The sequence below is a fragment of the Eumetopias jubatus genome, unplaced genomic scaffold (assembly GCF_037043125.1).
Source record: "Eumetopias jubatus isolate StellerSeaLion01/CBP00866 unplaced genomic scaffold, mEumJub1_p1.0 scaffold_10, whole genome shotgun sequence".
NCBI lineage: Eukaryota > Metazoa > Chordata > Mammalia > Carnivora > Otariidae > Eumetopias > Eumetopias jubatus.
Window position 1 is genome coordinate 105,426,550 of NW_028274816.1, and position 22,787 is coordinate 105,449,336.

General features: G+C 55.2%; 1 protein-coding gene across 2 annotated transcripts; it reads left to right on the forward strand.

Moving 5' to 3' along the window:
• The first annotated feature begins 276 nt into the window (after positions 1-276).
• On the forward strand, positions 277-8,880 carry CDK5RAP3 (CDK5 regulatory subunit associated protein 3). 2 transcript variants are annotated; one of them, XM_028089909.2, is made up of 14 exons: positions 277-403; positions 634-679; positions 3,103-3,234; positions 3,507-3,607; positions 3,976-4,024; positions 4,639-4,817; positions 4,897-5,033; positions 5,256-5,460; positions 5,794-5,904; positions 6,313-6,388; positions 6,954-7,042; positions 7,667-7,872; positions 8,254-8,425; positions 8,532-8,880. In XM_028089909.2, the coding sequence occupies exons 1-14, from the start codon at positions 398-400 to the stop codon at positions 8,595-8,597; spliced, it is 1,575 nt and encodes a 524-aa protein (XP_027945710.1). In that variant the 5' UTR covers positions 277-397; the 3' UTR covers positions 8,598-8,880. The 2 variants fall into 2 exon arrangements, with proteins under 2 accessions (XP_027945710.1, XP_027945711.1); XM_028089910.2 differs by having other exon boundaries at positions 278-403; positions 5,256-5,400.
• The last annotated feature ends 13,907 nt before the right edge of the window (positions 8,881-22,787 follow it).

Genomic DNA, 22,787 nt, shown 5'->3' on the forward strand with positions numbered 1-22,787 from the left:
CGGCGCGAGGACCCTCTCTGCGGGACCGGTAATCCCCGCATCGAAGGCTCCGCGCCCACCTGGCCGGAAGCGGCGGGGACCAGCTCTCCGGCGCCGCCTGCCGCGACCTCGCCGCCCCTGCAGCCTTTTCTCGGCGCCCCCGCCCCTCTTCAGCCCTGAGCCCGCCTCGCGTCTCCCATTGGCTATCTTCCATTCTCCCGCCCCTCCCGGGCTCAGCCATTCGGAGCCCCGGGGTGGGTGGGGCTTGTGGCCAGGGGTGGAGCGCGGATCCCGATTGGCTCGGAGGAAGGTGGCGACGTGGCCGGAGGAGGCCAGTCCGTGCCTAAACTGAGGCTCAACCAGGCCTGCGCCGGATTGGTCGCCTGCGTCGCCGGCCGGAAGCGGAAGTGGAGGAAAGATGCAGGTGTGGGGACAGGAGCTGGGGGGGGAATGGGGGACTGTCCCGGGGTCCCTGGACTGAATTTAGCCCGTCGGTCCTTGGCCCGCTTCCCCGGCCTCCCTCCCGGGCGCAGCCATCCCCTCGGCCCATCATTCTGGCCCCGCAGGGTGGCGGTTGGGCCCATGAAATGAGCGCGCGGGTGGCACGCCCCCTCCCCGCGCTCACGCCCCGTTCCCCTCCGTGTTTCCCGCCAGGACCATCAGCACGTGCCCATCGACATCCAGACCAGCAAGCTGCTCGGTAGGAGGGGACGCCCCGCGCAACCGGCTGTCAGGGGGAGGCTCTGCCCTTTGCCCTGTCACCAACAGCTGGGAGCCCTGAGGCCCCAAGGCCCCTGTTGAGGCGCTGACCACTCGCCATGAACTATGCTCCCAGCGGTGGCTACTTGCCACGCTTGAAGGAGCAGGAGGGAACCGTACATGGTCTGTACTTGACCTGCGTCTTCTACTTTATAACATTCACGACACGTGTTGTCAAATCATTAGGCACAGAGTAATGGCTTACTTTAAAGATGGTCAGCTACTAAGTGGCAGATATGAAATTGGAGCTTGAGTCTGTCAGGTTCCAATGTCTACGCTTTTTGTATGAAAAAAACTTTCCCTCCTTTCTTTTTAAAAGCTTCCATCTTCCCTTGATTTTAGGAGGAATAGGGACATAGACCCAACTGGGAATAAAGACCTTTTAGTGGCCAGCCATCTCCCTGCTGTCTGTATCTGATCTAAATACCTTCTCAGTTCAGAGCCAGGCTAGGACCTCTTCATTACCACCCTTTCAGGGCAAGTGCACAACTTCTAGATTTTAAAATACTCATTGCACTAATTGATTTGATGCCAGTTTTGTCGTTAAGATACATCTGTTTGACTACCTCATCCCCTTCTGGTTCTATGACACCTACAGAATTTTTCTTTCTGAAGATTTTAGAGGAATACATCAGAGGGAGTATAACTGGCAACTAGTGTGGGACCCCAGTGTTTGACCAGTTGGCAGGTGTATTAACAAAGACAAGGTTCTGAATTCACCACTGTGGACCATGTAGCCAGTCCTGTGCAGTGGCCACTTAATGAAGCTTTTTTAGTGTCATTTCAGATTTGTCCCAGTTCTTCAGCACAGGTGCACTCTTGGTATATGAGCTTGTCATTGGTTATGAAAAGGACCATGACATTTGTTGAGTGTTTGCTCTACCAGGTGCTATTTTAGGCACTTGACATTGTAAAATGAAGATTTTTTTTTTAAAGATTTTATTTATTTATTTGAGAGAGAGAATGAGTTAGAGCATGAGACGGGGAAGGGTCAGAGGGAGAAGCAGACTCCCTGCCGAGCAGGGAGCCCAATGCGGGACTCGATCCCGGGACTCCAGGATCATGCCCTGAGCCGAAGGCAGTCGCTCAACCAACTGAGCCACCCAGGTGCCCCTAAAATGAAGATTTTTACTAGGATTTATGGAACCCTTGCCATGTGCCAGGCATAGTGCTCCGTGTTTTACCTTCATTCCCTCTTGTATTCAGGAACTTATTATTCCCATTTTATATGTGGGGAAGCTGATGCACAGAACGGCTGAGAGACTTGCTTAAGAAAGTTGATAACTAGGTGTGCCTGGGTGGCTCAGTCATTTAAAAAACATCCTACTTGGGCGCCTGGGTGGCTCAGATGGTTGGGCGTCTGCCTTCGGCTCAGGTCATGATCCCAGGGTCCTGGGATCGAGTCCCACGTCGGGCTCCCTGCTCCGCGGGGAGCCTGCTTCTCCCTCTGCCTCTCTCTCTCTCTCTCTGTCTCTCATGAATAAATAAATAAAATCTTTTAAAAAAAATAAATAAATAAAAAACATCCTACTCTTGATATCAGCTCAGGTCATGATCTCAGGGGCATGGGATTGAGCCCTGTGTTGGGCTCCATGCTCAGCTGGAGTCTGCTTGAGGTTCTCTCTCTTTCCCTCTGCCCCTCCCCCCCCCATGCTCATGTGCTCTCTCCCTCTCTCTCTGTCTCAAATAAATCTTTTCAAAAAAGTTGATAATTAGAAGCCAGGACCATCAGAACACAAAGCCTAGCTCTTAGCTCTCTCCTACTGAGGAAACGTGCATGGCTCTCCCCCACCCACACCCTCTGCTAAAAACACAGATCTGGGCCCAGAGTCCAGGAGGTCAGTCACGTTGGTATTCTCATGGTGCCAGGTGGTACTTCACTGTTGAGAGTAGACCAGTGGTATCTAGTCCTTAGGGCGCTGTGGGTATTAGGGGCTTTGCAGTTGTTCATTCATCCGGTACTTGGCATAATCATCTTGTATTTTTCATTGTATGGTTAATCCCAGCCCTGAGGAAGTGGAAGTTGAAAAGCATCCTCTGTCAGTAAGAAAGCTATAATTACCATGGAAGCAAAAATATTATGGAGAATTTAGAGTGGTCAAAAGTGGCACTTTGATGTCAGGACCAATTTAAAGTTTTTCTTTATCCCTGCGTGGAGGCAGTTGCTCTATAAAAAGTCACACTGCAATGGAGTCCGTTTAACCCCAAGGGTCCCTTTGAGCTCTTCTTCATTCCCACGATCCCCACACCTTAACCGGTTTGCGTACAACTTTTGGCCAGTGTCTTAGCCTATTTCGCTTGAATTAATGGTGGACTTTTGGCTGTGTGAATGGGAATGCTGTGATTTGGGTGTTTCTCACATAGACTGGCTGGTCGACAGAAGGCACTGCAATCTGAAATGGCAGAGTCTGGTGTTGACTATCCGAGAGAAGATCAATGCTGCCATCCGGGACATGCCAGAGAGCGAGGAGATCGCCCAGCTGCTTTCTGGATCCTGTGAGTGTTTCTGAGCTACACTGTCGGCGCCCCCTCTTCCTTGGAGCACTGTGTATCAGCTGAGCTGCTCCCTTGTTGTTTAGCCGCAGGGCTGACCCCTAGAGAGAGACTTATTTTGGGGGCACAGATGCTGGTTTCTCCCAACACAACATGCTGAAGGGGAGAACTGTACGTGCTAAAATTCTCAGCATGTTCATCAGTCAGCCATGTGCCCAGAGTAGGTGGGGAAGATACTGTAATTCCCAAAGTCTTTGTTCTTCCTTGCTTTCCAGACATTCACTACTTCCACTGCCTAAGGATCGTGGACCTCCTCAAAGGCACTGAAGCCTCCACAAAAAATATTTTTGGCTGGTACTCTTCACAGCGAATGAAGGCAGGTGTGGGCAAAGCTGGTAAGGTGCAGCTGGAAACACCCCGTCTCCAGGGTCAGAGCCTCTGGTGTCGCTGAGGGCCCAGTGCAGATGCTTACGTTGACTGAGCTTTCTCTCCATCCCCAAAGTTTATAGCAAAAATAGACCCTACGCCTGGGTTTACATTTTCAGGCCCGGTGCTTTGGGGAGCGCTCATTGGCACCACGTTCTTAAAATGAAGTGGGTGGTCCAGCCAGCATTATGAAGGAGAACAAGGGCTCTGCGTCTGGTGTGATGTGAAGGCTGGGGGAGCGTCCCCTGTTTGGGGCTTGAGCTGAGATGTGGCTGCTGAGCGCTCTTCCAGCTCACTTCTGTTTCTGCCCTTCCCCAGGATTGGCAGGAGATCGTAGCCCTGTATGAGAAGGACAACACCTACCTAGGTAAAGTTGCCCAGCCTGGGAGGCCCGGCGTCCGTGGGGCAGCCCACTCCCTGAGTTCTGAGACAATAGGCTTCCAGGCAGCACAGTCCGTGTGGGGGAAGAGCCTAGGGTATAGATGTCGGCCAGGTGGGCCAAGAAATTCCCCAGAGTGTTGGGAGGAGGAGGAAGACCAGGCAGGTAGTAGGCATTGGCCGGGCCTGGCCAGGCAGGTGGGTTTTGGTCCTCCCCCGTTGACCTCTTGATGACTGACATTCTCTGCATCTCTGTTCTCCCCTGGGCAGAAGAGGCATGGGTCATCTGCGGGCCACATCAGGTGCCCAAGAGAGTAATTACAGGGCGCATTGTACTTTGGGGTGTTTCCTAAAAGTCCTAATAATAAGAGTTCATACTTACTGAGCATCTACTAAATGCAAGGAATTATACTCATGTTTTATGTGCATTTTCTCTCTTAATCCTCATGGTAAATACTCTTGCCCCACTGTTAGAGAGGAGGATTGGGTCAGAGAGGTTGAATGACTGTGCCAGGTGCCACGGCTGGGAGGCCAAGCGGGTCCCAGGGGCATGCTTGCCTCGCGGCCTGGGCGTCTGGGGTGAATTTCCCGGGCCCTCTTCAGTGGAACTCTCTAGCCTCCTGGTTCGGAATGTCAACTATGAGATCCCGTCACTGAAGAAGCAGCTCGCCAAGTGCCAGCAGCTGCAGCAGGAATACAGTCGCAAGCAGGAGGAGGGCCAGGCGGGGGCGGCCGAGATGCGGGAGCAGTTCTACCACTCGTGCAGGCAGCACGGCGTCACGGTGAGCCTCGGGACGCCGGAGCCCGGCTCCTCCGCCTCCCACTGCCCCTGTCTCAGGCGCCCTCTTCCATCCCCGCTAGGGAGACAACGTCCGCAGAGAGCTGCTGGCCCTGGTGAAGGACCTGCCGAGTCAGCTGGCCGAGATCGGAGCGGGGGCTCAGGCCCTGGGCCAAGCCATCGACGTGTACCAGGCCTGTGTGGGCTTTGTGTGTGAGAGGTAAAGGACTTCAGGGTCTCTCCGGCAGGGAGGGGACGGCTGACCTGCGTTCCTTGGCTGTTCTGTCTTCTCCGCTTGTATTTTTCCCGCATCCCGTTTGAGTTTGAGTTTCCACGGGTGAGCCTGTGGGAACCTCGGCCATCTGCCCAGAGGGCGCGGGCGGGAGCTGGCATGGGCTTCCTGCGGGTGCGGTGGGAGGGTCAGTCTGGTGGTCTGTTGCAGTCCCGAAGAGCAGGTGTTGCCAATGCTGCGGTACGTGCAGAGGCGCGGGAACTCCACAGTGTACGAGTGGAGGACGGGGACAGAGCCCTCCGTGGTGGAGCGGCCACACCTCGAGGAGCCGCCCGAGCAGGTGGAAGAAGACGCGGTGAGACAAGCCTGCCGAGAGGCAGCTTCCTCAACCCCCGGCACGCCGCTCCCCCTCCGCGTGAGTTTGGAGTCCCAGAAGGAAGAAAGAGGGATTTGGGTGAGAGAGACTAGAGCTGGAAGGGCCCAGAAGGCCCTCCTTTATTTTTCCGGGCTTCTTGAGGCCAGAGTACAGATTAACCTTGAAGAGGCTCGGCACAGCAGGTTGGCTTTGAACTAGGAATCCTTCAGTCCCGTGAACTCTGAAGATGGGCTGTCCTCTGGGGCGTCAGGAGGCCATTGCATTTAAACGGTGTGCTGGTGCCCCCTAGAGGGGCAGCTGAGGCCTCCCGGGGAGGCGTGCCCCTTTTCTTTCACCCACTTTCTTTGAGCTAACACCTTTTTCCCCTTCTAGATTGACTGGGGCGACTTTGGAGTGGAGGTGGCTTCTGAAGGGGTTGACTCCGTCATCTCTGCCCAGGCTGCTGGCATCGACTGGGGCATCTCCTTGGAATCGGACTCAAAGGTTAGGAAGCTCTTCTCTCTGAGTACTTTCTGTGATCTCTGCTTTGGGGTTAAGAGAAGTGGTGTCTGTCTTTAAGGACGTTACTCGAAGTCCATAGCCCTCAGACCAGGTGTAGTCCAAGGGGAGGCAGAGCTTCCACAGGGACCTATCAGAGGTTTGACCCCTTTTCTCCCGGTATCTGGGGGCAAGGTGTGGGGGGATAGACCGGTGGTAACTCTCCAAACAGGGATGAGGGGAGCGGCACACGTGGCACCCACCTCCATCTTTGCTGCCAACATCAGGGCGGCACGTCCTTCGTACAGTTGAAATGTGCAGGCATTGAACTTACCAAGGGCTTTGGTTTATGCCGGCTCCTTTTGCTGGGGAAGATTCTTGCAACCCTGCTGGGGTTCTTTGCTTTCCACCCAGGAAGCTGGGGGTGATGGGATAGACTGGGGAGACGATGCTGCTTTGCAGATCACGGTGCTGGAAGCCGGAACCCAGGGTAAGCACACCCTCCCTGGAGCCCTGGCAGAAGTGGGTGCTCAGAGGTCCCTGTGTCTCCAGAAACAGTGCACTGCCGAGATAGGGTGGCTCGCACATCTAACTGTTTTCTCAAAATCGTGATGATGATGTGAGAGTACGGGGACGGAGAGTTCTTAAAGTTAAGTCTAGAAGCTCTCAACTTTTGAGATAGCGAATATGGGTCATCTTTTCTGGTGGGAGGTTCTAAGTCTCACGTGACCCCCCTGCCCAGCAGCCGGGAGGATGTAGCAGTGATCTGAGCCGCTAGAGGGCAGTGCAGGATGAAACTTCGTGGCCCCGCTGGAGCAGAGAGGGCCTTTCCAGGCCCTGAAGCCGGCTCTGTGGTCCTCCCAGACTGGCTGTTAGTCCTAGCGTCTGATTTGGGCTGGGTGACCCTTCCCCCCAGGCCCCCTGGAATGAGACAGCAAGTAGCTTTAGTGCATTGAGTTTGCATCCACATTAACCCGCCAGAACCTCTCAAACTTGAGGGTCTTTTTCTCTGGTTTCCAGCAACTTTATCACTTCTCCGTCTCTCTTCCCGGCAGCTCCGGAAGGTGTTGCTAGGGGCCCAGATGCCCTGACACTTCTTGAATACCCTGAGACCCGGAATCAGTTCATTGATGAGCTCATGGAGGTACCTTCATCCTCTGGGAGGACCCTTCCCATTTGTGTTCATCTGTGTCTTGTTCCCTTCCCAGTGGCCTGCTGGCTGGTGAGGGGGCCTCATGGAGTTCGTAGTCCTCACCTGTTCCCTTCTCTTTCTGCCCAGGGAGGCCCCTCTTAGCATCCAGGCTACAGGAGGACAAAGGGATCACGTTTCTCTGGTAGAATAAGAGTGACAAGATGTGCGGCTGGTTCCCAGATTCCTCTAGCCCTTTCTTAATCCAGAGTTTCTCAGACATGGGTTCCTGTTCCCTGAATCTCATTCCTCTCACAGAAAATACCTTCACTGGGGCAGAGAGAACCCGTCGAATTTCAGTGTTCTTAGTTATCTGAGCCACACATAGGAAGGAGAGGTCTCCAGGGCTGGGGGTGGGGGGCTGAGATGGCAGCAGGGGACAAGAAGAGTGGCAGTGGGGGCTGCCTCAGGCTCTCACGTTATAGTTGGTAAGTTTCTAGCAGTTAAAGTATTCAGAGGAAATGATCTCTCATCACCCGGGGTCCAGCCCTCACCTCTCACTCTTACATTCTGAGCAGTCTGAGGGCTTGGCCTCCGAATTCTCTTCTTGGTTTCAACCAGATCCTCTTATGCCCTCAGCTCGAGATCTTCTTGTCCCAGAGAGCCGTGGAGATGAGTGAGGAGGCGGACATCTTGTCCATGAGCCAGTTCCAGCTGGCTCCAGCCATCCTGCAGGGCCAGACCAAAGAGAAGATGCTCACCATGGTGTCGGCGCTGCAGGATCTGATTGGCCGGCTCACCAGTCTTCGAATGCAGCACCTGTTTATGATCCTGGCCTCACCAAGGTCTGGCCTTCCTGTTGACACTGGGCTGTTCAGGAGCATGAAGTGGGGTGCCGCCATCTTGAGCAGCCCCGACTCCTTGTGTTCCCCTTCTCCATGACCCCTCAGAGCTCTTCTCTACCTCCCCTAGCAGCTCTGTCACAGCTGGGATCAAGGGTTCTCATGGGGCAGAACAAGGTGGGTTGAGGTGTGCAGACAGGCTCTGCTTCCCAAGCAGGACGGGGAACTGGGAGCCATGTGCCTCGCAAAGGGGGAGCAAAGAGTGTGGAGGCTGAGAGGCCAATTAGGGATTCGGTTTCCTGAGCCTCCCCTTTCCCAGCAGATGAGTGAGGATGCGCAGGTGCCTCCGCTGCACCACACACTTAACCTGAGTGCCCTGCACAGGTATGTGGACCGCGTGACTGAGTTTCTGCAGCAAAAGCTGAAGCAGGCCCAGCTGCTGGCTTTGAAGAAAGAGCTGATGGTGCAGAAGCAGAAGGAGGCACTTCAGGAGCAGGCGGCCCTGGAGCCCAAGCTAGATCTGCTGCTGGAGAAGACCAGGGAGCTGCAGATGCTGGTGAGACGGGAAAGGCAGACCTGCCGAGGGGGAGGGCCCCCCGTCTTACAGAACGAGGCACCTTTGCCTCTCTGCTTCCCGCCCGCGGGCTGTCACTGTCTTTCAGATTGAAGCTGACATTTCCAAGAGGTACAATGGGCGCCCCGTGAACCTGATGGGAATCTCTCTATGACATTCTCCACGTTTCTACCTGCCTGTCTTCCCAGCCTTCGGGAAGGAGGATGGGAAGCCAGGGCTGATGTGGCAGGGCCTTTCCTGGCCAGAGACCAGGTGATTGGAGGATGGAAAGCCACAGGAGGGAGCCAACATCCCTAGATGGTGACCTTGACAGTCGCTTACTCTCTGGCAAGGAGCTGTCTTGACTGGCCCTGTGGCCCGTCAGCCTGGAACCACAGTTTCTGCCCTTTCTCATCATCTAGTTGAACTTAATAAAAAAGGAAGAGACTTTTGCTTCACTACTGACAGTTTCTGCTTCTTGGGGCCTTGAGTCAAGGCTGTGCGCCTGTTGGCCGGGGGTTCTTGATCCAGTAGGCTCCCAAGGCCATTGGCTGTTCCTATGGAGCCCCAGGGTAGGGACGTCTCCCCTTTGCCTCTGGTGACAGGGAGGGCCCCAGTTGAGTACAAGTGGTTCAGCAAGGCGTTCTGGGGTAGCTGAGTCGGCTGGGCCCCTTTCCCTCCATGGCCAGGTGAGACAGCCCCACTCAGGCCAGAGGCCCAAGGGGACCAGTCAAGTGGCAGCCTTGTTGGAGCCAGCAAAGCTGTATTTGCCTTTTAATCACAGCTTACCTCCAGGCAGAGGGAAAATGTGGTTTGGGGAGGAAGGGTCTGATAAACAAGGTGGAGACAGGACTTGTCACCTTCACTAGCCGCCTGTCCACTTCCTGCCCATAACTGCCTGCGTTGTGATTGGGTAGAGCCCACCCCAGGATAGCACCCCTCTCCCAAGCCACCTACCCATCCCCGTTTCCCAGGAAGGGTAGGGGCTGGGGGTGGCCGGCAATTCGATTTTAATTTCATAGCAGAGCAGTTGATTCATGGCTCTTTGTCGCTGGCATTGACTCCTGTAATGACTTTCCATCAAAATGAAAAGTGGAGTGACACCACTCATTATTCCTGCTGCTTGTTATCTCAGTTCTGGGGAGGGCCGCCCCCTCCCTGCTGCCTTTCAGCCGTCCTGGACAGTGAGTGATGGCCCCTATTAATCACCGACCCCGCGGACTCCGGCGGACACACGCTATCCAAAGGAGAGAGAGATAAGGCACCACGAACTGCTTGAAGCCGCTCCTATCAATTAACGTCAGCCCATCGCTTCCCCCCAGTCTTTGCCTGTTCACCTCCTTTTGGAGGTATTGGGGGCTGGAATTAGTCTAGGAATTGGAAAAGGAAAAATTGGTGCAGAATGTCGTGGTAAAAGTGTCCTTAGCATCGAAGGACATAACGGGACTGGGTGGGCTCTAGCCTGCCCTCCGTCACCATGAAGCCGCTCAGCCTTGGGAGCTGTCTGGGTCGTTTAGTCCCTGTCCCTCTGGAGGGTGGCGGCTGCCTCCTGCCCCACCTGTTCAGCTGCTGGCCTTCTGGCCCATCCCTGGCAGCCACCATCACCTCACCGAGGCAGGCCGCCCTCCCTGCTCCGAGGCCCTGCCTAATCGCCAGCTGCTACGTGGGCCAGTGCTCTCGCTTCCAGGCCCCGAGCTGAGGGGGGGATGAGCCCCATGGACCATGCGACCGTGGCGGGCTGGGTTCAGGCCTCAAAAGTTCTTGCTCCTGCCCTTCCACGGGAGCGCCTTGCCTGCTTGCTCCGCTCTGCCTGGGGTGATGGCAGGAAGTCACACAGGCCGAGGTTTGGCCATCTCTGCAGGAGGGGAAGTGGGTTTAGATAGGGTTTTCTCAGATTCGGGGCACCTTGCTAAGCGGTGTGGTTAGGGGACTGTTCTCTCTCAGAGGGATTAGGCCCGGTCCACTGCTTTTGTGGTAAAATGAAGGCCTACCTGACACCGATGACAGTTGTTTCCTAAAAGCCATTATAACCCCATAACATTAGGCTCGTCCAGAACCTTGAGCTCCAGGTGCCTTTGGCCTGGGCTTCGCTTCCTCGGGCCCACTTTCCCGACCACGCTGACACGCTGAAGACCCCCCAAGCCTGACACTTTGGCCCTGCAGGAGAACAGCGCTGTGTCTCGCAGATCTGCTCCCAGGTTTGCCCTCGTGTCGCTCTGATTGCAGTTGGGATCCTGCTTGCTGTTCTCTGGATTGCCTGACAGAATCCACTGTGAGGATTAAGTGAGTTAATATACACAGAGGTCTCAGAACAGTGCCTGGCCCAGAGTCAGTGCTCCTAGACAAACGGGAGCTCCTACTTTGGGTTTGTGAAGCAGTGGTTAAGGACCTTCCATCCCGGTCTGACTCGGCTTCCTGGAAGGGAGTGGCGAGAGGCTCTTTGTGGAGCTTAAAGACCAAGTCCTGAGCTGGCAGGGGCTGCAAAAAAGTGTTCTGGGAGAGGGGGAGGAGGCGGGCCGAGATTCACCCTTAGTTTGATGTGAATTGTATTGCCAAGAGCGCACCCTACTCTTGTGTTCAGTTTTTTTTTTTTTTTTAAGATTTTATTTATTTATTTGACAGCGAGAGAGAGGGAACACAAGCAGGGGGAGTGGGAGAGGGAGAAGCAGGCTTCCCGCCGAGCAGGGAGCTGGATGTGGGGCTCGCTCCCAGGACCCTGGGATCATGACCTGAGCCGAAGGCAGACGCCCAACGACTGAGCCACCCAGGCGCCCCTTGTGTTCACTTTTATGCTACCTTTTTCCAGAGAAGATGTCAGGCTCTCACCACTCAGCTGACTGACTGGTCACCCTGCAGTGACCAGTTTTCCCTAGACCCTCCCCCCTGCTAACTCAGCTGCCCGATCCCCCTTGCCATCTCTCTGCTGGAGGGAAGCCTTTCTTCCCTCACAGACTCCCACAGCCTCTCTCAAAAGTGCGGCTCTTTTTGTCATCAACAGAAGTAGGATCCCTTGGCTCCGCAGCCCCTGATGGCTGGCCATGACCATGAGCTATGTGGAGTGCTAACAACTGGCCCTCTGGCTTCTGGCTGCCCACTAAGGGCTTGCCGAGGAGACGGGGGTCCTGCACTTCTAGAACTAGTTCCCCCTGGCCGGTGTGGGCAGGGATTATCTGTGTCATCCAGACGGGAAATCTCCTCACCCACTGGAAGAAAGCCCTGCTTCGGAGAACTGGCCTGGAGCTGACGACCAGAGCAGCGCACGTCCCAGGGCTCCAGGAGCAGGTGCTAATTGTGGCCAGGCCTGCCGAGTCCTGCTCAATCACCCGCGTGCGCCTCCCCGCTCCCCGTTCTCTCTCCCTCGTTAATTCCCAGATGTTGCTTCGGTCTCCCCGCTAGAAAAAGAGGTCCTATGGCACTTCCCTGCCTCCTCATCTGCACCTGCTTTTCCTATCACTAGTTTTCATTTCTTCTTTTAATTGCTGCCATTCTCTGTGCTCCCGTACACGCACATACAAAATCTGATCACGGTAGTAGGTTAGGAAGGAAGCAGGCAAAGATCCGGACAGCCTGGGTCACATCCTGGCTCTGGTCTTGCCACCATGTGATCTTGGGCAAGTCCCTGGACCTCTCTGTGCCTCATTTCCTTCACCTGTAAAATGAGGACAGAGATACTACCAGCCTCAGGGTAGGGAGCCTCGGCCAGTGTGTACAGCACCTGGATAGTCCCTGGCCCAGTCAGACTTCGATGTCAGCTGTTGTGAGAGGGGACAGACCGGAAATCACCTGGACTGAGGTCAGAACTTGTGTTTGGGTCCTGGCTCTGTGTGTCCTGGATAGCCCAACACGTCCCGAGCCAAACCCGTTGTCTTCTCCATTCCACTCTTCATTCCTCTCTGATATTTCCTATCTCTGTCCATCAGCAGCTCCCAGCCCCTGCTTTGTCACCCTCATCATTCCCCTGCTTAGAAACTCTGACGCCCCCTTAGCTCCCTAAGCTCCTAGAGTAGCAGGCCAGCCCTTGGTAAGCAGATCTCTATCCTTTCCAGACTGGGCATCCACCCACGACACCAAAGCCACATGGGTCCCCAATCCTCAGCCCCCTCATAGCCTTCCTGCCCTCACTCGGATAAGGCTCAAATACTTCTCTGTGGGCATTTCCAGGCCCCGACAGGAGGAGCCCGTCCTCCTCAGCAGCGTGAAGCCATGTGGAGATGCCCTTCCCCTGTCATGGCGTCCCGGTGCGGTCCTGCATCTGCGCTCCAAACTGAGCTGCCTAAGGACAGGGACTGGGTCTTGCTCGCCTCTGTGTCCCCTTTGGAATCTCAAAATCAACTCCTCCAAACTTCAGTCGCCTCGGTGATCTCTAAAGTGACTTTGAGCTCTAAAATATTACGGTCCTGGGGCTCACAAGTTAGCAAAAAGGAAAAGTCCCACAAAGCACTAGAAGTTGGGAGGAAAATTGGGTTTAAGTAGGCTTTTAAAATGGACCGGTGGTCAAACTAAAATCCCTTCTACAAGGTTTCCGGGGAGAGTGCCTGCCCCGAGCTTCTCCTGGGCTCCCTCCGTCCTCTCTCCCTGTTTAGTCGAGGGCTGTTGTCCCATCCTCCCGGAGACACCATTGCTTCAGAGACCGGGGTCTGCTCTGAAGCCGAGGTCAGCCCCCACTACTGAATGGCGCTCAGATGCTGGGCTCGGAACAAGCTGTTCCGCCCGCTGCGGGATCAGGCCCCAGGCCGCCGTCCCGCCCAGCAGATCCTGGGGCCCGGCAGGAGGGTGTCAGGCCCGCTGCAGGGCTAGGGAGGCCGGGGTGCCGGCCGGCCGCACACCCGCCTGTCCTCCAGGTGCCCTTCCTCTCAGCAGATGGGCAGCCCCCCCACCATCCTGGGTAAATTGGCCCTGAGTAAACTCGTACTTATTCTGCCTGCCACCCTCCCCTCATTCCCCAGGCTTCAAAGAAAACCAGTTTGAATATTTAAACTTCTCCTGTGTGTCTAATAAAAAGTTCTGCACTATTTAACGGCCCCGCTATCCATTACTGTCGGGAGCTGCCCTCTCCCTCCCAGCCTGCCCCTCCCTCCCTCTCGCCCAGACCACGTGTGGCAAAGCCATTTGTCAAAGCGCTCCTGCCGCCGGCTGCGCTTGGCTGTGTCGGAAAGGACAAGGCGCCCACAGGGGAAGGTGGGAATGAATAAAGGGGCTATGCAAATTGCTGCTTAATCTGCAGAGAAACACCCCGGCTTTGGGGAGACGCTCATTACTTCTTTTAACTGTGATTAACGGGCAAATTAAACCCAAGCCCTTAACTCTCTCCTGGCAGAGGACTCGAACGCAGGGCCCTGGGCCGGCGAGCATGGAGGGAGCTCTGGTCTGCAGCTGCAGCCCTAGGGACTGGGACGGAGGAGCATGAGTGCTGCCCCTTACCCATCAGCGTCGTTGGCACTGTCGGTGGGGTCGGAAGGAGGAAGCCCCCGTGGGGTTGGGGAGCAGATAAACTTAATGTGTAGGGAGGAGGGCTGTGTGGTCTCTTTCAGGGTTTTTTCAGCCACTCCAGAAAGAACAGGTGGTGACCCTGGGATTTGCTACCCTTCTTCCCCCACCCCCACCCGCCCAAAAGGCAAGAGAATCCCTCAGGCCTCACTTGCCACGACATACTGATAGGACCAAAGAGGCTTTAGCCACAAACAGTTCCTGGTCAGACCAGCCCCAAACCCAGTCCCAGAAAGGCGCGTATAAGGAACCTCCAGATGTTCAACTCCAAAACTGACCTTGAGGATGACTAGCCCAAGGAATGGGGGAAGAGGTAAAGAAGTAGGAAGTGGGGGCAGAGTCCTGGGAATAGTGTGACAACAGGTTATACAAGTTATAGGCATACACGGTGGGATACCCAAATTGGAAGGGCTCAGAGATCCAAAGTATCTCTCTCTTTGTTTCTTACTTACCTTTCTTACTCCGTGTGTGGTTAGATAATGTGACCCAGCTCATAACACACCGTTGACCATTTTAACCCTTTTTGAGTGTACAACTCATTGGCACTAAATATTTCCACATTTTTTTTTTTTTAAAGATTTTGTTTGTCAGAGGGGCGCCTGGGTGTCTCAGTTGGTTAAGCGACTGCCTTCGGCTCAGGTCATGATCCCGGAGTCCTGGGATGGAGTCCCACATCGGGTTCCCCCTTCTCTGTGGGGAGCCTGCTTCTCCCTCTGCCTCTGCCTGCCACTCCCCCTGCTTGTGCTCACTCTGTCTCTCTCTCTCTCTCTCTCTCTCTGTCAAATAAATAAACAAAAAATAAAAAAGATTTTGTTTGTCAGAGAGAGAGAGCACAGCAGGGGGAGGAGCGGCAGGCAGAGAGAGAAGCAGGGTCCCCGCTGAGCAGGGAGCCCGATGGCAGGGCTCGATCCCAGGACTCCGGCATCATGACCTGAGCCGAAGGCAGACACTTAACTGCCGGAGCCACCCAGACGCCCCAGTACTTCCACACTGTTGTGCAACCTTCCCCACCACCCAGCCCATCTGTTTTCACAGGTGATTACTGAGCCTTTCCGTAAGACCTATCACCTCTACCAAACAGCAACAAGTGGGGCGGAACTCTGTAGGTAGGAAAGTTGTGCTTGAAATCGAGAACACTGGAGAACACCAGCCGGAACTCTGGGGCAACTGAAGCAGAGGCCTGACTCTCGGGAGGCAGGTTGGGCGGAAATCCTTTAGGGACTCCCCGTTAAATGCAGGTCCCCGAAGCCTGAGTGATTAGGAGGTGAAAGATGACATACAACGGTGACAGACTGTCTGTCACCCTGACGGGGCCGAGGAGAGACGCGGCCCCGTATTTTATTTCGTCGGAGAGTGGATCAGTGGGTCTGTCATAGAAACCAGGCCTGACAGCCTCAGCGACTCTGCTCCTTTTCCTTAACTCCCGCGGCCCAGCTCTGCCATCTATTAAAACATCCCGGGCTGTCAGGGATATTAAAAGGCTCTGTCACTCCTTCTTAAAACAGTCATAAATACAATCTGGACATGAGCATTTGGGCAGGAGCCCCGGTGCTGAATGGGAAGAGACAACAGCAGGTACGCCTGCCTTGCCTGACAGCTGAGGCTTTGGCACCGTTCAAACGGGGAGCCACGGACTAATCTCCTTGTTCTCTCGCTCGCGAGCAGCAAGGCCGTCTCATCATCTGCTGAGGCCCGGCATTTTGAAACAACTGCTCTTGAGCATAGGATGTGGCCTTTGTTAGCGGGACCACAAGCCTCCGCTTATCTCTGGGGCCTGGTGCGCTTAACCGGCCCCTGTTCTAAGTGTCCGTTTGTGCAGCCTGCTCCCGAGGCCTCCCCAGGCAGTGCGGCGGGGGGAGGAACGAAAAGGTAACAAGAGAGCCCTAAGCTCTCCCTCCACGCTGCAGCTGGCCTCCTGTCCCTCTTTTATCTTCCCAGTCCCGTGAAGCCTCAGGGCCGACCCGCCTTGGTAAGAAGAGCCTTGTTGGGGGGCCGGAAGCGGACCTGCGGCCTTTTGGGTGGGCTCCCCAGAGTGCAGGCTGCTAACTGGAGGACCCCGGTCAGCCCTGAATCCTTGGTTCTCTCCAAACTCTGGGACCACAACTGTTTCTGCCTGGGGGCTGCTGGCCCCAAACAGGGAGGCCTTTTCCTTTCTATGTATTTGATAAGAACACATGACCTCGGACTGCTTGTTAGGAACTGACCCCTCTTCTCAAGAGGGTCCTATTGGATGGATGGGGTTTCTCCAGCTTGGAGCAGAGCCAAACAGCCAAAGACCAGGCCCAATCCCCTGGCAAATTCTGACTCTGGCCTCCATCTCTGTCTGTTGGGCGGGGTGTTCCCCAAATGCCTAGTTTGCTGAAACATGCCAAAAGCCCTGTTCATGACCTTCTGTGTTGGCATCCGGGCGGAGCCCAGGACCTTGGCATCTTGAGATGTCCTGTCTTCTGCCCACCCGGTGTGCAGCAGCCAGATTTGCTCCCCAGCCAGTATTTCCAGTTAGCTTTGGATAGATTTTAAACTATGGACTGTGTTTCCAACAAAATTACCTTCTCAGCAGCTGTTCCCAAATATCTCAAGTCACGAAGGGTCTGACTGTTATCTTTTCTTTCTACAGTATTTACTAAAAGCCTCCCTCATTTTGTGGTGCAGCCCCGGAGAGCAGACCTAGGCCTGTGTGTGGTGCTAAGAGGAAGACAAGTTTCTACCTAACATAAGGAAGCCCCCTCTGACAACCAGAGGTGCCCACAGGGCCCAGGTGAGAAAGTCACCATCACTGAGGACTGTGGGCAGACACCCGATCGGTATCTGACGGGCTGCTGCTGAGGTTGGGAGATGGGGTCTGTGACTCTGAGATTCAATGGTTTGGGGGCACTCGGTATGTCCAGAAGCAGGACAAGGCCTAGCAGCTGCTCACCAGCTGCCTTCCATGTGGCCATCTTGCCATTTACTCCCAGATGGTCAGACCCCTCACCCTCCAGGGTCGTAGGGCCAGCTGCAGGGTAGTGGGCCAGGCCTTCTCTGTGCTAGTAGCCCTCGGGCAGGATGCGGAGAGGAGGAGAGACATGAGGCTGAGAGTCCCTCCGGGTGAGAAAGGCACAGAGCTCACCCCTCTGGCTCTGGCTCTGGCTGGCTTGCATGGCCGCCCCCTCCTGCCCACTTCCCCCCCCCTTCACCTGCCTTGCATTTTCCCTCCCTCTTTTGCTCTCTTAACCACCCCCCCCATCTCCATGGCGATAAAAGGGGAGGTGGGGTGGGCTGTGCCCTGTGTTTTGAGTCGCTCCACAATAGCCCCTTTCTCTGGAGACACAGGGGCTGCCTGTGGAACTAATCTCCCCCTGCCCATCAGCTCACAAAGGACCAGGGAAGCCCCTCCCCCGGCCCAGCCGCCCTCGGTGACCCCGAGCCCGTTTCCGGGTGCGCTTCCAGCCCTCCGGGGCCTGCAGCTGGGCCTCTCTCACGGGATCCTGCACACAGGCAGGGTCACCCTGGCTGACCTCCCCTGGAGGACAGAGGTCAGGCCCCTTCTCCGGTCTCTGATGTGATTGGAAGGTTGCTGAGGCAGGGGGAGGGGGAGGGGAGGAGGAGGGGATCTTCCCCTTTAATGTAAAATTGAAAGACTCCCTGTGCCTTCCCGCCTATGCCTGTCTCCGGCTGGGTTGGGTCGCCTGGCCTAGGACCCCCTTGGAAATCTGGGCATCTTGGAAATGGGCGAAACTCCTGGCAACGGGGCTTGCTCCAACCTGATCCCAGAGTGTTAGAATCCTAGAAGTCCTGGCGTGGGAAGTGCGAGAAACTGCCTGAGGGCAGCAGGGCATGCCCAGTCAGCCCTGGTAGGGAGACTCGGATCCCTGCTTGCTGCCATCGGCTTCTAGACACCTCTGGGCCTTGCTGTGCGTATCCGCAGAGTGGGAATGATAGATAAATGCACCAACCTCACGGGTGGGGAGCGGAGCAAGTGAGATCATGCACGGAACAGGTTTCTGAGCATGGGCCTGGCTCATGGCAAGTACTCAGGCTACTGTAACTGTGACGGTCTCGGGCAGGAGGGGATAACCAGACTCCAAGAATCATCTCCTCAGCTCAGGCCAGGGCATCCCCATCTCAGAGTCCGGCTAGGACTCCTCCCTTTCCTCCTGTCTACAGTGGGCATGATGAGAGTTTCCACTGCACAGCTTTCTTGTGAAGATCCAATACGTTCACAGACGGAAGGTGCTCAGAAGGGAACCCGGCTCGTCGTCCCTGCAATATAAACCTTAGTTGTGATTATTACTCATGTTGTGATCCTTGGGTCTCTGTGGGCCTGATTTCCAGAACAGTGCTTATTTCAAATATTCAAAGCCTTTGTCCCTACAGGTCCCCTCTCTTTTCCATGTCACACAGCACATTCTGATTTCTGGCAAGGAATAATATATGATCCCCCTCACTTGCTTGGCTGATGAAAAACCGCACATCTTGCCCATATAGACAGCAGCTCTAAAGGGACACAGCTAACCCAGAAGGGAGTAATTGGCCTCTTATAAAATAAGGCCAAGTGAAACATAGGAGTGCAGAAAGGTCGAGGGAGGTCTGGCAGGAGCTGCCGACAGCTCTCCTAACCTGCCCGACTTATTACCGGAATCATTTCAAGAGATAATTTAATGTTCTCCCTCTGTGGCCCAGTTTGATCCTGAAGGGAAAAATAAATAAATAAACAAACCCAACCGCCCCAAACAACACATGCTTTATGAGAACATCACTTACTAGTTTTTAACAGCCCAGTTATTAATATAACTGTCCTGGCACCTTCTCTACATCTGATCACTGGGGAATGATGAACTTTGAATTCTGATGAATTCTGATTGCCACTCCCCTTACTACAAACATCTCTACCCGGTCCGCCAGGAAGGGAGAACCAGCCTTTCACATGCCCGGAGAGCTCAGAGGCGGGAGCCCCGGCTGCTTGTTGCTATGGCAGCTCTGGGGGGGCAAGGCTGGGAGATGAGGCAGGAGAGTGAGAAGGAACCCGTGGAGGTGGGGCAGGGGGATGCCTGTCGGGTGTGGTGGTGGAGAAAGCACTGGAACGTGCCTCTAGTTCCATAACCCAGCCCAACCTCTTACCTTCTGGGACCTCCTTTTCTTCTCTTACAAAATATTCTTAAGAATTCTTTTCCCCTTGGGGCGCCTGGGTGGCTCAGTTGGTTAAGCGACTGCCTTCGGCTCAGGTCATGATCCTGGAGTCCCAGGATCGAGTCCCGCATCGGGCTCCCTGCTCGGCAGGGAGTCTGCTTCTCCCTCTGACCCTATCCCCTCTGATGTGCTCTCTCTCTCTCATTCTCTCTCTCTCAAATAAATAAATAAAATCTTTAAAAAAAAAAAAAGAATTATTTTCCCCTTTGCCATTTTTAAGCATTTATGATGTGCCAGGCATTGTGCTCAATGCTTTTCTCCTTTAACACGTTCTCCTAACCGATGTATATGATAATACTAGTTGAATCCCCACTTGGTAGATAAGGAAACTCAGGCTCCCAAAAATGCGGAAGCCTGCCCGAGGTCACACAGCTGGTAAGCAGAGATGTTGGTTTACAACCTGGATTTGTCTGACTCCAGGGCTTAAGCCCACAGCTGTTAGGCTACGCTGCATTCCAGGGGCAGTAACACCTGTCCTCCTACCTGGCCCCGGGGGTAAGGTGGAGGGGACAGGCAGACGTGCCCACAAGAGTGCAAAGGCTCCGCCAACCACACAGTGCTCTCTCACACATGGTGGTCTAAAGGGCTTTCCCAGCGGAAGGCAAAAGAAGAGGTTGGGCTGGGGTGAGCTGAATTAGAGTTGCCAAAGACAGGGCAACCGTCTCGGGTCCCCTCCCTTTTTGGGAGCTCTGTACTATCGCTCAATAAACTCCCCCCCGGCAAAAAAAGGGCTGCCAAAGACAGCAACATCCCAAAGGGGACTGAATTTAGCAACAAGCATGACCACATCATAGCAGTACTCACTTTGGAAGAACGCATTATAGTTGATTTCATTTGACAATTGTGGATAAACAATGAAAGGGAGAACATTCCTATGTTCTGAGTCTTCCCACCCGCACAAAGGGTATTTTTTCTTTTGTTCTGGCTAGGTCATCCTCAGAGGGGCTGAGCCGAGCAGGACTCTGGTCTGCTTGGGTGGGTCAGATGCTACTTTTTCCTGCCCCCCAGGACCCTGGCACCACACAGGGCTGACGGCCTTGGGGGGGTGAGATCTGGGAGTTCAGCCACAGTAAGGAGTTGGTGGAGTTGGCAGGAGGGCACAGAGGGAGCGGGGGGTGGGTGCGGTGGAAGATGGGGCCAGGCTCCCCATGTCTTTCCTGGCCCAGCCCAGGTTTGCTGGCCACAAGGGGCAGCCTCAGGCCCAAGCTGGCTGCTTGGTATTCTGCTCAGGCCCCTGCATCCTGCCTCCCAGCGCCCTGCCGGTGGGGCCTCCTCCCCTAGCCCAGACTGGGCCATGCATTATCCTCGCAAGATTGAGGACCTAATGGAGGCGATCAGCCCCCGGGGGAGCCACTCCATCCAGGCTCTGGAAGGAGGGCAAAACAGTCCTTGCTGGCTCCTTTATCCACCCTGAGACTGGGGTACACGTTGAGAGGGGGTTTCTTGGAACTGAGGAGGGGCTCTCTGCCACCCCTCTGGGAGGGCTCTGGACAACTCCAGTCCAGGAGGTGACATTGCAGCAATCCCTCTCTTCCTGTCCAGAGGATACCCTCAATATCCGGTGCCCCTGGGGGGCAGACCCCAGCCACTGTCAGCTCTCTTGAAGGACTTTCTGCTGGCTTTGGGGTGGGCATGCTCCCACCTCTACCCCACCCCCTCACCTGACTGCAAGCTGGCCAGCTCCACTGCCCATTGTTCCTGGCTCCCCCTCAACAGTGGGAGGTGGGGGGCTGAGCCTGGTCCCCCCAGGTCGGGAGCACAGAGCAGCCCCTCCCCTTTCCAGGCTTCAGAGGCCCAGAGGGACTAACCCTTGCCACTGTGGGGCCTCCTCTCGAGCGGTGAGGGGGGCGAGCTTTCTGGGAGTGAGTAGAGCAGGCTGGGGGTGATCCTGAGCGTGTTGGAGGTCAAACGAGGGGAGGGCCTGAGGCAGACGGCCTGGGAAAAGCCTGGGGCTGGATGGGAAGCAGCAAAGGTGTTGCATAGTGCAACAGTGTTGCTCCTCTCAGGAGCACCCAGCCCTTGCTCCTCCCAGGAGCACCTAGCCTTTACTGCACGCACACACAGCGGACCAGCAGCTGTGTCCACGCATCATGTAATTGCATCCTCCTGGGAACCAGTGCTTCTAGAGTTATATTGCACAGAGGGAGAAAATCAAGCTCAGAAAGGTTAAGTAACTTACCTGGGCTCACACAGGGAGGATCTGAACAGGATTTGGACCCACATTGTTTGACTCTGGAACCTTGCTCCTAACCTCAGGGCTGGACCACTGTAACAGGCAGCTGGGAGGGAAAGCAAAATGAGTGATGGGCACCCGCTCCAAAACACTCACCTGGCTTCATACACCTCAGCAAGATACGTGTTTCTTGCCAAAAAGCATCCAGGGATCCCAGAGGTAATTGTTTTCACAGAGCCCACATACCTAGTGGCTTTTTATATACTATCTACTTTATCCTATAGGGATTTTTTTTTTTCCTTCTCTTTCCGGCCCTGTCCCCCCACCCCCTGCCCCAGGCTTCTTCACTCCTCTTCTTCCCAGGCTAACATTCTCTCCTCCTACCATCTGCTCCCAAGATGGCCGACACTGCCCACCTTGCTTCCCTGGGGATGGATGGGTCCAGGACGCATCCCTCCCCCAGGTGCTGTAATTTGAGGGATTGCCCAGCTGGAATGGGCCCAGGGCCTCCCCAGGCTGCCCTCCCGCCACTGTGAGTCGGCTGCCCTCTGCCCTCTGCCCTCTTCTGCCATTAACCCTGTCACCTGCCGGACATCAGCCCCCGGGCCCAGTCTGTCATCCATGGCCAAAGATGGATGGGGGGCGGCTGGGAAGCGTAAGTGGCGACCCCTTAATGAGATCTGGCGGGGGAGGGCTGGGCTCTATCAGGCAGCAGCAGGACCAGGTTGGCAATAACGGCCCTTGCTGAGCGTGACCCATTTTCCTTCTGGGGAGGGGAAGACAGTGGAGTGAGAGGCTGCAGGACAGGCTTGGGGGCCGCAGGATTAGGTTGCCACCTCCCTGGAGAGAGACTGGAGCAGGAAGAGATGGGCAGAGGCTGGGGAAAAAAAGACACCCCCCAACCTCTCATTCCTTCTCCTTGGCACTGTGACCCCAGCTCCTTGGGAAGAAACACAGACACAAAGAATCGCTAGGAAACAGGAGACCAGCTGCCTGGCCGGGGGCAGGCCCAAGGCAGTCCTGGGAGACTTCGTGTCTCGTCTCCATGTGCAGAGAAATCAGAGGGAGGGAGGCTCTGTGGGGTATTGTCTATAGAGTGGGGAGCATCTTCAGAAGGGCAAGGGAAGGGTCCTTTTGAAGCAGGAAAAAGAGGGGGAGGTAGGAGTGGGGGAAAAACGTTATTGGATGGTCACCTACACATTCCCCCTTAGTGATCCATGGACTTTTAAAAGGAAGAGATGCTGGAAAGCATCAGTTCTCACCTTTCATTGTACAAATGGGGAAACTGATGCCTAGGGAGGAGAAGAGGCCCACCCAGTTAGTGGCAGAGCCAGAGCCAGGATCCAGGGTTCTAGAAGATGAAGCTCGTTTACTTGGCACCGGTCTCACTCTCTCCTTGCTTCTTACCGAGGAAAAAAATAGAACAACTGCTGAAATCATTGTTCTTGGACTCATCTGAAAGGGCTTGTTCTTTCCCAACTCCTTCCTGCCCCCGACCCCCATGAGGGAGAGTACCTGGCCCCAGGGCTTCCACCA